Here is a 13,423-nt window from a genome sequence, read left to right as displayed (position 1 = left end):
CATCAGTGTGGGATCCGTACCAGGTCGGATTGACGAAGGAGATAGAGAAGATCCCAAAGAAGAGCGGGGCGTTTTGTCACAGGGTTATTTGGTAAGCGTGATAGCGTTACGGAGATGTTTAGCAAACTCAGGTGGCAGACTTTGCAAGAGAGGCGCTCTGCATCGCGGTGTAGCTTGCTGTCCAGATTTCGAGGGCGTGCGTTTATGGATGACGTATCGAATATATTGCTTCCCCCTACTTATATCTCCCGAGGAGATCACGAATGTAAAATTAGAGAGATTAGAGCGCGCGCGGAGGCTTTCCGGCAGTCGTTCTTCCCGCGAACTATACGCGACTGGAACGGGAAAGGGAGGTATTGACAGTGGCACGTAAAGTGCCCTCCGCCACACACCGTTGGGTGGCTTGCGGAGTATAAATGTAGATGCAGAAACTGACAAGATGGAGGTGACAATGACAAAAAGATTTAATAACCAAAAAAAGAATAATGTTCTAAGAGTCGGCGCGTGGAATGTCATGTGTTTGGGCGTGTTAGGGAAGGTAGTAAATATGAAATGGGAAATACTAATGCTCAATCTACATAAATTGGGCGCCGTTTTCCTGCAGTTTTTAATCCTACTCAGGGCTTCGTTTGGTTCTTGCATCGTCATGAGTTCGCTTCCATATGGTGTATTAGTTCACGGGGAACAGAGGTTCTCCTCTAATGCTTGGTTTCTTTTGCACCAGAGCTTTTAATAACATACTATCCCTTTACCTTCGGGTATTAAATTCAACATTGTAGTCTCTTTTCCAGTTTTACTAAAATGCTTTTTAGTCTGGCAAGCTATACTCTAGTTAGTCAGTCCTCAATTAAATTATGAAAGACCTCATACTATCCGTAAGCACACAGTTTATTTGCTAGAAAATGTTATCGAGATGTATCGATGACTTTCCGAAAGTTAAGAAACATGACATCAGAGGTTATCTCTGCTATTGTTTGTGGTTATGGATTCTGTGTTCTTCTACATCTACATCTACATACATACTCCGCAATCCACATACGGTGAGTCGCGGAGGGTACCTCGTACCACAACTAGCATCTTCTCTCCCTGTTCCACTCCCAAACAGAACGAGGGAAAAATCTACATCTACATCTACATTTATACTCCGCAAGCCACCCAACGGTGTGTGGCGGAGGGCACTTTACGTGCCACTGTCATTACCTCCCTTTCCTGTTCCAGTCGCGTATGGTTCGCGGGAAGAAAGACTGTCTGAAAGCCTCTGTGCGCGCTCTAATCTCTCTAATTTTACATTCGTGATCTCCTCGGGAGGTATAAGTAGGGGGAAGCAATATATTCGATACCTCATCCAGAAACGCACCCTCTCGAAACCTGGCGAGCAAGCTACACCGCGATGCAGAGCGCCTCTCTTGCAGAGTCTGCCACTTGAGATTGTTAAACATCTCCGTAACGCTATCGCGGTTACCAAATAACCCTGTGACGAAACGCGCCGCTCTTCTTTGGATCTTCTCTATCTCCTCCGTCAACCCGATCTGGTAAGGATCCCACACTGATGAGCAATACTCAAGTATAGGTCGAACGAGTGTTTTGTTTGTTGATGGACTACATTTTCTAAGGACTCTCCCAATGAATCTCAACCTGGTACCCGCCTTACCAACAATTAATTTTATATGATCATTCCACTTCAAATCGTTCCGCACGCATACTCCCAGATATTTTACAGAAGTAACTGCTACCAGTGTTTGTTCCGCTATCATATAATCATACAATAAATGATCCTTCTTTGTATGTATTCGCAATACATTACATTTGTCTATGTTAAGGGTCAGTTGCCACTCCCTGCACCAAGTGCCTATCCGCTGCAGATCTTCTTGCATTTCGCTACAATTTTCTAATGCTGCAACTTCTCTGTATACTACAGCATCATCCGCGAAAAGCCGCATGGAACTTCCGACACTATCTACTAGGTCATTTATATATATTGTGAAAAGCAATGCTCCCATAACACTCCCCTGTGGCACACCAGAGGTTACTTTAACGTCTGTAGACGTCTCTCCGTTGATAACAACATGCTATGTTCTGTTTGCTAAAAACTCTTCAATCCAGCCACACAGCTGGTCTGATATTCCGTAGGCTCTTACTTTGTTTATCAGGCGACAGTGCGGAACTGTATCGAACGCCTTCCGGAAGTCAAGAAAAATTTGCATCTACCTGGGAGCCTGTATCTAATATTTTCTGGGTCCCATGAACAAATAAAGCGAGTTGGGTCTCACACAATCGCTGTTTCCGGAATCCATGTTGATTCCTACATAGTAGATTCTGAGTTTCCAAAAACGACATGATACTCGAGCAGAAAACATGTTCTAAAATTCTACAACAGATCGACGTCAGAGATATAGATCTATAGTTTTGCGCATCTGCTCGACGACCCTTCTTGAAGACTGGGACTACCTGTGCTCTTTCCAATCATTTGGATCCTTCCGTTCCTCTAGAGAGTTGCGGTACACGGCTGTTAGAAGAGGGGCAAGTTCTTTCGCGTACTCTGTGTAGAATCGAATTGGTATCCCGTCAGGTCCAGTGGACTTTCCTCTGTTGAGTGATTCCAGTTGCTTTTCTATTCCTTGGACACTTATTTCGATGTCAGCCATTTTTTCGTTTGTGCGAGGATTTAGAGAAGGAACTGCAGTGCGGTCTTGCTCTGTGAAACAGCTTTGGAAAAAGGTGTTTAGTATTTCAGCTATACGCTATACCGCCTATACGCCTCTGTACGAGCCCTAATCTCTCTTATCTTATGTTTGTGGTCTTTCCGCGAAATATAAGTTGGCGGCAGTAAAATTGTACTGCAGTCAGCCTTAAATGCTGGTTCTCTAAATTTCCTCAGTAGCGATTCACGAAAAGAACGCCTCCTTTCCTCTAGAGACTCCCACCCGAGATCCTGAAGCATTTCCGTAACACTCGCGTGATAATGAAACCTACCAGTAACAAACCTAGCGGCCCGCCTCTGAATTGCTTCTACGTCCTCCCTCAATCCGATCTGATACGGATCCCAAACGATCGAGCAGTACTCAAGGATAGTTCGTATTAGTGTTTTATAAGCGGTCTCCTTTACAGATGAACTACATCTTCCCAAAATTCTACCAATGAGCCGAAGACGACTATCCGCCTTCCCCACAAGTGTCATTACATGCTTGTCCCACTTCATATCGCTCTGCAATGTTACGTCCAAATATTAAATCGACCTGACTGTGTCAAGCGCTACACTACTAATGGAGTATTCAAACATTACAGGATTCTTTTTCCTATTCATCTCCATTAATTTACATTTATCTATATTTAGAGTTAGCTGCCATTCTTTACACCAATCACAAATCCTGTACAAGTCACCTTGTATCCTCCTACAGTCACTCAACGACGAGACCTTACCGTACACCACAGCATGATCAGCAAACAGCTGCACATTGCTATCCACCCTATCCAAAAGATCATTTATGTAGATAGAAAACAACAGCGGGCCTACCACACTTCCCTGGGGCACTCCAGATGATACCGTCGCCTCCGATGAACACTCACCATCGAGGACAACAGGGAGGTTATTAGAAACCTCCAACTATCTACTACTTGCTGGATGTCATAAGTAAACATAGCTTCTAGATCGTTGCTGGCCTAGTGTTACGTCGTTAACGACCTCAACATCGGTAAGACAATAAACGTTTCTTCCTTACTTATATTGAGTAACTGCACAATGGTGTTGTTGTTCAGGTCTTCAGTCCTGAGACTGGTTTGATGCAGCTCTCCATGCTACCCTATCCTGTGCAAGTTTCTTCATCTCCCAGTACCTACTGCAACCTACATCCTTCTGAATCTGCTTAGCGTATTCATCTCTTGGTCCCCCTCTACGATTTTTACCCTCTACGCTGCCCTCCAATGATAAATTAGTGATCCCTTGATGCCTCAGAACATGCCCTACCAACCGGTCCCTTCTTCTCGTCAAGTTGTGCCACAAAATCCTATTCTCACCAATTCTATTCAATACCTCCTCATTAGTTATGTGATCTAATCTACAGCATTCTGCACAATGGTGTGATTGGCGAATTGACAAATGCACCTACGTGCTCCGCCCTGTACTTTCGCAGCATCTAATCGGCAACCTGTGCTCTATCGTTCAGACTTCATCGGAGTGACTGGGCCGTAATTATTTTCGTTTGGACAGATGTGCCGTGCTGTGAAGCGGCGGAGGATGCGGGCTGCCGGGAGGCGTGCAGGCGGCTGCTGAAGACTCGCGCGCCCGCGGAGGACATCGTGGACGGCCTGCAGGAGGCCGGCTGTGGACCGCCGCTGCCACATGTGAGTACTCGCTGTTGTCAGGTAACGGCCTGCTGTAAGGAACTGACGAAAACTAAAGTCTCTGTAAGCAGAAAAACAAGCAGTTTGTTCAGGGGATAACGACAAGCCGGCCGGAGTGGCCGAGCGGTTCTAGGCGCTTCAGTCTGGAACCGCGCGACCGCTACCATCGCAGGTTCGAATCCTGCTTCGGCAACATCTGAGGTCATCAGTCCCCTAGACTTAGAACTACTGAAACCTAACTAAGCTAAGGACATCACACACATCCATGAACGAGGCAGGATTCGAACCTGCGACCGTAGCGGTCACGCGATTCCAGACTGAAGCGCCTAGGAGCGCTCGGTCACTCAGGCCGGCTTATAACTGTTCGCACAGTAATATTATCCACCACACAGCCGGCCAGTATGGCCACTCGGTTAAAGGCGCTTCAGTCTGGAACCGCGCGACCGCTACGGTCGCAGGTTCGAATCCTGCCTCGGGCATGGATGTGTGTGATGTCCTTAGGTTAGTTAGGTTTAAGTAGTTCTAAGTTCTAGGGGATTGATGACCTCATATGTTAAGTCTCATAGTGCTCACAGCCATTTGAACCATTTTTATCCACCACATGAAAATACAGAGAGCCAAGAAATTTGTAGGTTGGTCATAAAACACACAGCAGCAAGTGAAAAAAACAAAAGTTCATTGGGTAATGAATTAATGTTTTTTAAATTATTCTGTTTTACAAAACCTATCATATTTAACGCAAAGAGCAACTGCGGTTCTTGTCTCCCCTATTTTATATATTTTGATATTACGATGAAACAGGTCACAGTTCAACACACATGTTTGTAATCGTATCGGGGTTGTCCATCACAAAATGTTCATTGTGTATTTTACACTAAAATCTGCTGACTATCGCGTCACTGTCACTCACATTTACAATAAATCATTCAAAACATAAAGTGTGTATACATGCCTCAGATGCCGCAGAGTTACATTGCTTGCAACGATTTCCAAAAAAAATTAAAGAAATGGTTCAAATGGTTCGTAGTACTATGGGACTTAACATCTGAGGTCATCAGTCCCATAGACGTAGAACTACTTAAACTTAACTAACCTAAGGACATCACACACATCCATGCCCGAGGCAGGATTCGAACCTGCGACCGTAGGAGCCTCACGGTTCCAGACTGAAGCGGCGACAACACCCCAGCCACAGCAGCCGGCACTGAGTAACTTTATGATGACAAACATACCTCAAGTGATCCCACATCTGGATTTGTAGATTGAAGCATCTGGGTTCAGCTTCTAGAGAGAATATTTTTCGACCTGATCTGTAATGACAGGCGTGTTACGGGAGTAATCTCGGCCTTTTTTTTGAGCTGTATTGCAGGGTCTACACGTGCCGAGCGTGCCGAGCGTGGCTGGGAACACATTCAGAGGATGAGGAGGCGGAGGAATGGACAGAGAGAGAGGAGGACGAGGAGATGTGTGAGGCAGGTGTAAAGGGAAAAGGAAGAGTAAGAGGCGGAGATGGGAAGAGAAAGTGAGAGGAGGATATGGTTAGAGGGTGGGGGGAGGAAGATATGATCAGAAAGAGCGGGTGGAGGAGCTGCAGCATAGCTTCGCCACCGGAAGAAGGTTAATATACACCACGTCTTCGCTGGGTCAGTCAGTGGCTACAATTGTCAATTAGGAGAAAGTCATCGTAGAGAGGGAAGCAGTCGTCAGCCTAAAGTCTAGGCGCCATGAGAAAGAACGGAAAATCACTCATTCGGAACAAAGACAAAGCTGAACAAGCAAGGCAGCACCTTTTGAAAAAGGAGTTGTGAAATGTTATAGTTGCTCCAGTACTTCTGAAGGAGCTGGTTTAACCCGCTGCTATGAGGCTATGACTTCTGTTGACGAAGTGATTACATTTGAAAAACACTAACTAACCGGTCCGCATATACAATCATGCTCATAAATTAAGGATAATTGCAGAACGTGGTGCCACACAACGTGGCTCTACACGAAACTGGCACTAATAGCATAGAAACGTGGGAACACACACAACAACACAGATCTGTGAGTCCACGGTATTGGTGACAAGTTGAGAAAATCGTCTCGAAACACATGTGCTACAAAACGCCACTGTTTCCTGCGCATGTACTCCGACATCAATATGGGATATGATCAACATGCACACTTACACAGGCCGCACAACAGGTTGGCATATTCTGGATCAAGTGGTCGAGCAGCTGCTGGGGTATATCCTCCCATTCTTGCCCCAGTGCCTATCGGAGCTCCTGAAGTGTCCTAGAGGTTTGAAGACGTGCAGCGATACGTCGACCGAGAGCATCCCAGACGTTCTCGATAACAGGCAGGCCACTCCATTCGCCTGCTATCTTCTGTTTCAGGGTACTCCTCCACGATGGCAGCTCGGTGGGGCCGTGCGTTATCATCCATCAGGAGGAAGGTGGGATCCACTGCACCCCTGAAAAGGCGGACATACTGATGCAAAATGACGTCCCGATACACCTGACCTGTTACAGTTCCTCTGTCAAAGACATATAGGGGTGTACGTGCACCAATCATAATCCCACAACACACCACCAAACCACGACATCCATACAGATCCCTTTCAAGGACATTAAGGGGTTGGTATCTGGTTCCTTGTTCACGCCCGATGAAAACCCGGCTAGAATCACTGTTTAGGTTATACCTGGACTCTTTCGTGAACGTAACCTGAGACCACTGTTCCAGTAACCATGTACTGTGTTCTTCACACCAAGCTTTACTGGATCTCCTGTGACCAGGGGTCAGTGGAATGCACCTTGCTGGTCTCCGGGCGATTAAACCATGTCAGTTCAGTCGTCTGTAGACTGTGTGACTGGAGACAATTGTTCCAGTGGCTGCGGTAACGGGCCGAGAAAGGCTCCCTGCAGTACGTCGTGGCCGACTGAGGGCACTGATGGTGAGATATCGGTCTTCTTGTGATGCTGTATACTGTGGACGTCCCGTACTGTAGCGCCTGGACACGTTTCCTGTTTGCTGGAACCGTCGCCATAATCTTGAGATCACACTTTGTGGCACACGAACGGCCCGTGCTACGACCTGCTTTGTTTGACCAGCCTCCAGTCGCCCTAATATTCTACCCCTCATAACTTCATCAATATGTGTTCTTTGATCCGTTTTCAACACACAGTCACCATTAGCACGTATGAAAACGTCTGCACACTTAGCTGCTGCACGATACTCTCACATGCACCATCACACCTTTGCGTATGTGGACTGCTCCCAGCACCACCATGCAACGACCGCAGGTCAAATGCACCACATAGTCATACCCCGAGGTGATCTAAACCCACAAACCGCCCACCAGAGCATTGTTTCATCATGTATCTGCATTATCCTTAATTTATGAGCATGAGTGTATATACCTCCACTCAGATCGTCACTCTCAGATGTTCGTTATATCCAGTAGAACCCGGGCATGTAGGGTACTCCATGCAAGGCAGTCTATACCATCACATGAAAACAAGATGGAGATTGCTTACCTTGTATGATTACACAGCCATCCACCATGCACGGACTTTTCCACCAGTAGCTCAAAGTTCCCGCCTAAGCTGAAGTTTGCAAACGCTCAACTTGGTGCCACCATTCCACCAGGTATCGTACTGCGTGTCTACCTTCCGGTGTCAGCCTCCTCCCTGATGGGCTGTGCGTCTGAACCTGGGCTGGCTTGCTGAACAGCTACACTGTAGCAATCATGCTGGCTGTGCGGGCCTACATTGTTATTGACCACCACCCTGGGTGGCGGAAGCCATCATCCTTCGTCATCTCAGGCTCCAGTTTAAATACCATTTATCCCAGCATGTTTGTGCTGCAGTCACGAAACGGGCTTAGCCACGAGAAACTGCCTTTGTCATCCTTCACCATCCATACGGCGCTTGATTCATGCTTCTGTGGCCTCACTGACACCAACAACTGCTAAAAACTGCACGCATTGCCTGCCGGGCGTGCAGAACACTAACGATGGAATACTTTGCACCTGTGGAAACCTGTGTCACCAAGGCTTGTAACTGACACGAATAGAAGACTGCTATAACAAAGGATGTTTTACTGCTGGGTCACCATACGACTCCATTCCCTACTCCCTACATACCCCACGCCCAGGCGAAGAGATTTGCTATCAGCCAGTCTACCTGCCATTTTAGGGGTCGAGTCCTGACAACTACATTTTATTATCAGAAGTGGTCGCTGCAACTACGGCAAGTGCAACCTAGGGATGAAAATCTGGTTTCTGACACCTCTGGACTTTGGTGTCAGGTTTTCAACACCCACAGCATGTATTTGTCGAGAGGTCGCTCCAAATGAGGGGTCATCTCCAACTCTGGTTTGCAGCTTCGACAGTACGAGTTTTTTTTTAAACAACCTGATATTTTTCAGACCCTCTTCTGCTCCCGAGCATGAACATGGTAGGGAAAATTTAATGCCATAGGAATCTGCGGATTTTTTAAGGCAGAAGTACTTTTGGATTTGGCTCAATTTAACGTAACACTGGAGAGGACTATATACGGCCAGCGAGATGCTAACACTGCAGTCTGTCAGGCCAAGAGTGCTTTGTACAAGTGTCTGTGACATGCAATACATGTCAATGCTGTGGGTAAAATGTGCATCATTGTACATCGAGATGGCTGATGATTCGTTTTAAGAACTGACAATATTTCCTGTTGTTACGTTTGGGTGCCGGCAGTGGCTATAAATAGTTTTTGTACATTATTTGTTTTTGTTTTATTTTCTTGGTAGTCAAAGGTTTCACAAAATGAGCGATGACTCAGGAAGTGATTGATTCTTTGATTAAACATCTCATTTCAGTGACGGTAATACTGATTTGCGAAATCAAGTAGATAATTTGTCAACCGATAACACGAGTATGCCGTACGAGCTAACGGAAGTAAAAGAAACAGTAGATTCATCCCCTGTCGTCACACCTTCATTGGGTACAACTGCAGCTAGTCTGCTTACATCTAACCGGGCAAGATTTAGGAGTATGTAACAGTCCTCAGGCATTGTTTAGAAGCTGCCATGTGTTTGGGTGGCTGGGCAGACAAAGTACGGACACAGATGGGCAAATTACGCTTAGTGGCCACGGTGAAAACGTGTGATGTACAATTAGGAACTAAATAAAGCATGTTAATGTGAGGAGTCTAAGAAAATGGCTTGTTCAACGCTACCAAAAATAGAATAGTATCAAATTCTTTTGGGAGCAGCACGAGGGAGCATCCGAAAAATGGAATGGTGGTAATGATACTGGATATGATTAGGAAAATAAACGTCGGTGGTGAGTCTAACGTGGTGAGTAGTAAGAAACAGCATACTCCACATTATAGGGTAAACAGAGTGGGAGACAATAATGTTGCACCACCAGGTTCAACGCTGCTAAGTTTTCGCATTGGAGTGAAGTATTTTCGAGAATATATGGAAATGTTGCTCAATATAGGTGTGAATTATTGGGCAATCTTCGGGTTGGATTTCTTAAACAAACAACACACAAAAGCAGAACTTTCGCAGCACATCGTCGAACTCCGTGGGACATTGTTCCAGCTGGGAGAAAACGCTGAAAATGACACAATGTCGAAAGTTCTCCTGTAATGAGTATACGTCCGAATAAAGTTGATACACAATCGTCGAGGTTCATTTCACTTGATAGAGTGCCTTAAGGAACAGGGAAACTAATCTGGGTGAATGTGAGTACCGACCTACCAAGTAATATTTAGTGTGTACTAGAGCCATTGGAAGACAGTGAAGAATTGGGTAGTTGCATTGTCTTATATGTATGGGCATGGCACGCTTGGTAGTGGAAATATATGGTTCTGAGTAGAGTGCATATCTTTTGGCACTGGTGAGGTGGTTTTGGCAAAAGGGTGAAAGGGTCCTGTAGCCACCTTTCATTGCCAACTCTCGTAGTGGTCAAGTCGGCACAGAGGTTTCCGCTACTTGGGAAAAATCCACCTGCGTTAGGTTGGTGGCGGAAATGGCATCCTGGGGTTTTCCGGTCCACACGGAGCGTGGAAGAGGCTGGAGAAGCGGGAGGCAGTCTGCCGCCGGTACGGGAAGCGTACGCAGCTGTGCTCCAGTCGAAGAAGGGTGAGTTGGACTGACCGCGTGGCGCGTTGTCACATAGAGAGGGGAGCTTTTAGCTTTTGGTCTCGAATTTCGTCTTATAAAGATTTACTTGCTGGGTTGCAGCAGGGAATGCAAGGCTTTTGTAGACTTTCAGTTTGATTCCCAATGCAGTCTTGACTTTGATCCGTGAGAGGAACGCGGCACAAAGGAGTTGCATATGTTGAAGTGCCCTCTGTTCAGTGTGAATGTTTATGTGCCTACAACTGTGTGTGTATGCTTCTAATCTTTTACGGATCTTGGTAATTTTTGTGTATTTGTGAATTTTCTTTGTCTCATGTGATTAAAATTTGGCCACGGTCCATAGAAATTGTCTCCACGGACCGAGTGGGCACGCGAGTCTGTTATGAAACGTGTAGTATTTCACAAGCAATTGTACATAGTTAGCATGCAACAGCAGTCTATAGATGCACTACATCAATGCTTTAAGGAATAAATAATTTTGCTTTCAATCTTATCTTGTGTACCGATGTTACGTCGCCGTTACCTTATAGTTTTCCTTGTTGGCCCACCTATAGCGTTTCCATGTGCACAGGTGTAGTGATTAGTGTCCCTTTTTTTATCTGAAACAAATGCTCTGGAATAGATCGTGTTTTCACGAATCTTGGTGCAGGCTGCACTTACGCATGGTGTTCACGCCCTCTTTACTTTACTCAATATTTAATTCACGGGAAGAATGCCTGGATCATATTAATAACTACATCCCATTCTTTATCAATGACTTTATAATGAATGTTCTTTTGTGAGTTTTTCTTATTAATAAATTAAGTAATTTTCCGACTCAGTGCTACCTCTTCTTTGTCGTGTGGCTAGAGTTGGTGGCGACCCTATCTTTTATATTGATTTCAGTGTCAAGTAGCATTTTCTTATTCAAAGTGCGCGTGGCTCTTTTAGCTATCAGGATACATTCGAAGGGCGCTTCATGCTTCTTGCACATAGCGTCCTTTTATTCACGCTACTTATATTCACGCTACTTACACATCCTAATGGACTCACAGTCCCCACAAGGCAGCCAAAATTTACTATATTACACCGATACACGACACAGGACAAGAATCAACCCACACTTGTAGCACAATGGAATACTAAATCACAATGTCTATACAGTAATACGTAAACAAAATAAAACATGGAAGAAAATGCACACCTATATCCTAAATTCAAACAAATTCTGTGGTGCAGAAAGACAATATACCAATTAGCACCTCCAACCGAAAATAACTAATCCTCACTGCGCATCAGAAGATTCCTGGTTTACCGAAATCCTGGCAGGGTCGCCATGTCTAAGTGGCGTGAATATAAGTAGCGTGAATAAAAGGACGCTATGTGCAAGAAGCATGAAGCGCCCTTCGAATGTATCCTGATAGCTAAAAGAGCCACGCGCACTTTGAATAAGAAAATGCTACTTGACACTGAAATCAATATAAAAGATAGGGTCGCCACCAACTCTAGCCACACGACAAAGAAGAGGTAGCACTGAGTCGGAAAATTACTTAATTTATTAATAAGAAAAACTCACAAAAGAACATTCATTATAAAGTCATTGATAAAGAATGGGATGTAGTTATTAATATGATCCAGGCATTCTTCCCGTGAATTAAATATTGAGTAAAGTAAAGAGGGCGTGAACACCATGCGTAAGTGCAGCCTGCACCAAGATTCGTGAAAACACGATCTATTCCAGAGCGTTTGTTTCAGATAAAAAAAGGGACACTAATCACTACACCTGTGCACATGGAAACGCTATAGGTGGGCCAACAAGGAAAACTATAAGGTAACGGCGACGTAACATCGGTACACAAGATAAGATTGAAAGCAAAATTATTTATTCCTTAAAGCATTGATGTAGTGCATCTATAGATTGCTGTTGCATGCTAACTATGTACAATTGCTTGTGAAATACTACACGTTTCATAACAGACTCGCGTGCCCACTCGGTCCGTGGAGACAATTTCTATGGACCGTGGCCAAATTTTAATCACATGAGACAAAGAAAATTCACAAATACACAAAAATTACCAAGATCCGTAAAAGATTAGAAGCATACACACACAGTTGTAGGCACATAAACATTCACACTGAACAGAGGGCACTTCAACATATGCAACTCCTTTGTGCCGCGTTCCTCTCACGGATCAAAGTCAAGACTGCATTGGGAATCAAACTGAAAGTCTACAAAAGCCTTGCATTCCCTGCTGCAACCCAGCAAGTAAATCTTTATAAGACGAAATTCGAGACCAAAAGCTAAAAGCTCCCCTCTCTATGTGACAACGCGCCACGCGGTCAGTCCAACTCACCCTTCTTCGACTGGAGCACAGCTGCGTACGCTTCCCGTACCGGCGGCAGACTGCCTCCCGCTTCTCCAGCCTCTTCCACGCTCCGTGTGGACCGGAAAACCCCAGGATGCCATTTCCGCCACCAACCTAACGCAGGTGGATTTCTCCCAAGTAGCGGAAACCTCTGTGCCGACTTGACCACTACGAGAGTTGGCAATGAAAGGTGGCTACAGGACCCTTTCAAGGGTTATTAGTCGCTAATTTGAACATTCAGTATGACAGTGATTTGAAAAGGTTGATTGTGAACCTCTGCCATTAACAAACCGTCAATATGTCTTCATTACGCACGAAAGTACAGTTTTGAAGAGAGAAGATAAGATAGCGATGGAGAAGCAGTTGATACATTTCACGAATTTATTCAACCCCAGTGTCGGCGGCATCCCGCTAGAGGACAAAAATCTGCTTTATAGGAATCTGCTTTATTTTGCCTCCTCTACACGGATTTACCGCCGTCAGCTGATATCCATCCACTTGCTCCATTATGCCGACCAAACCACCTTCCTTGCCCTCCATTCAGACACTGAAGCCACTCAAGAGGCCCCCCATATACACTTCAATGACCCTTCCTCCTGGTGTAACCTCTGGAGCTTCAAAATCAACCG

General features: G+C 45.3%; 1 protein-coding gene across 1 annotated transcript in view; it reads left to right on the top strand.

The window, feature by feature from the left end:
- Positions 1–13,423, top strand: part of LOC126161254 (reversion-inducing cysteine-rich protein with Kazal motifs-like) — a 480,526-nt gene that overhangs the window by 314,849 nt on the left and 152,254 nt on the right. The window contains exon 7 of the mRNA XM_049916994.1: positions 4,208–4,341. Coding sequence (XP_049772951.1) covers positions 4,208–4,341 — 134 coding nt within the window. The remainder of the gene's footprint in view (positions 1–4,207; positions 4,342–13,423) is intronic.

The sequence above is a fragment of the Schistocerca cancellata genome, chromosome 2 (assembly GCF_023864275.1).
Source record: "Schistocerca cancellata isolate TAMUIC-IGC-003103 chromosome 2, iqSchCanc2.1, whole genome shotgun sequence".
Classification (NCBI taxonomy): Eukaryota; Metazoa; Arthropoda; class Insecta; order Orthoptera; family Acrididae; genus Schistocerca; species Schistocerca cancellata.
Note: the sequence above shows the minus strand (reverse complement) of the source record. Positions and strands in the feature narration are given on the sequence as shown.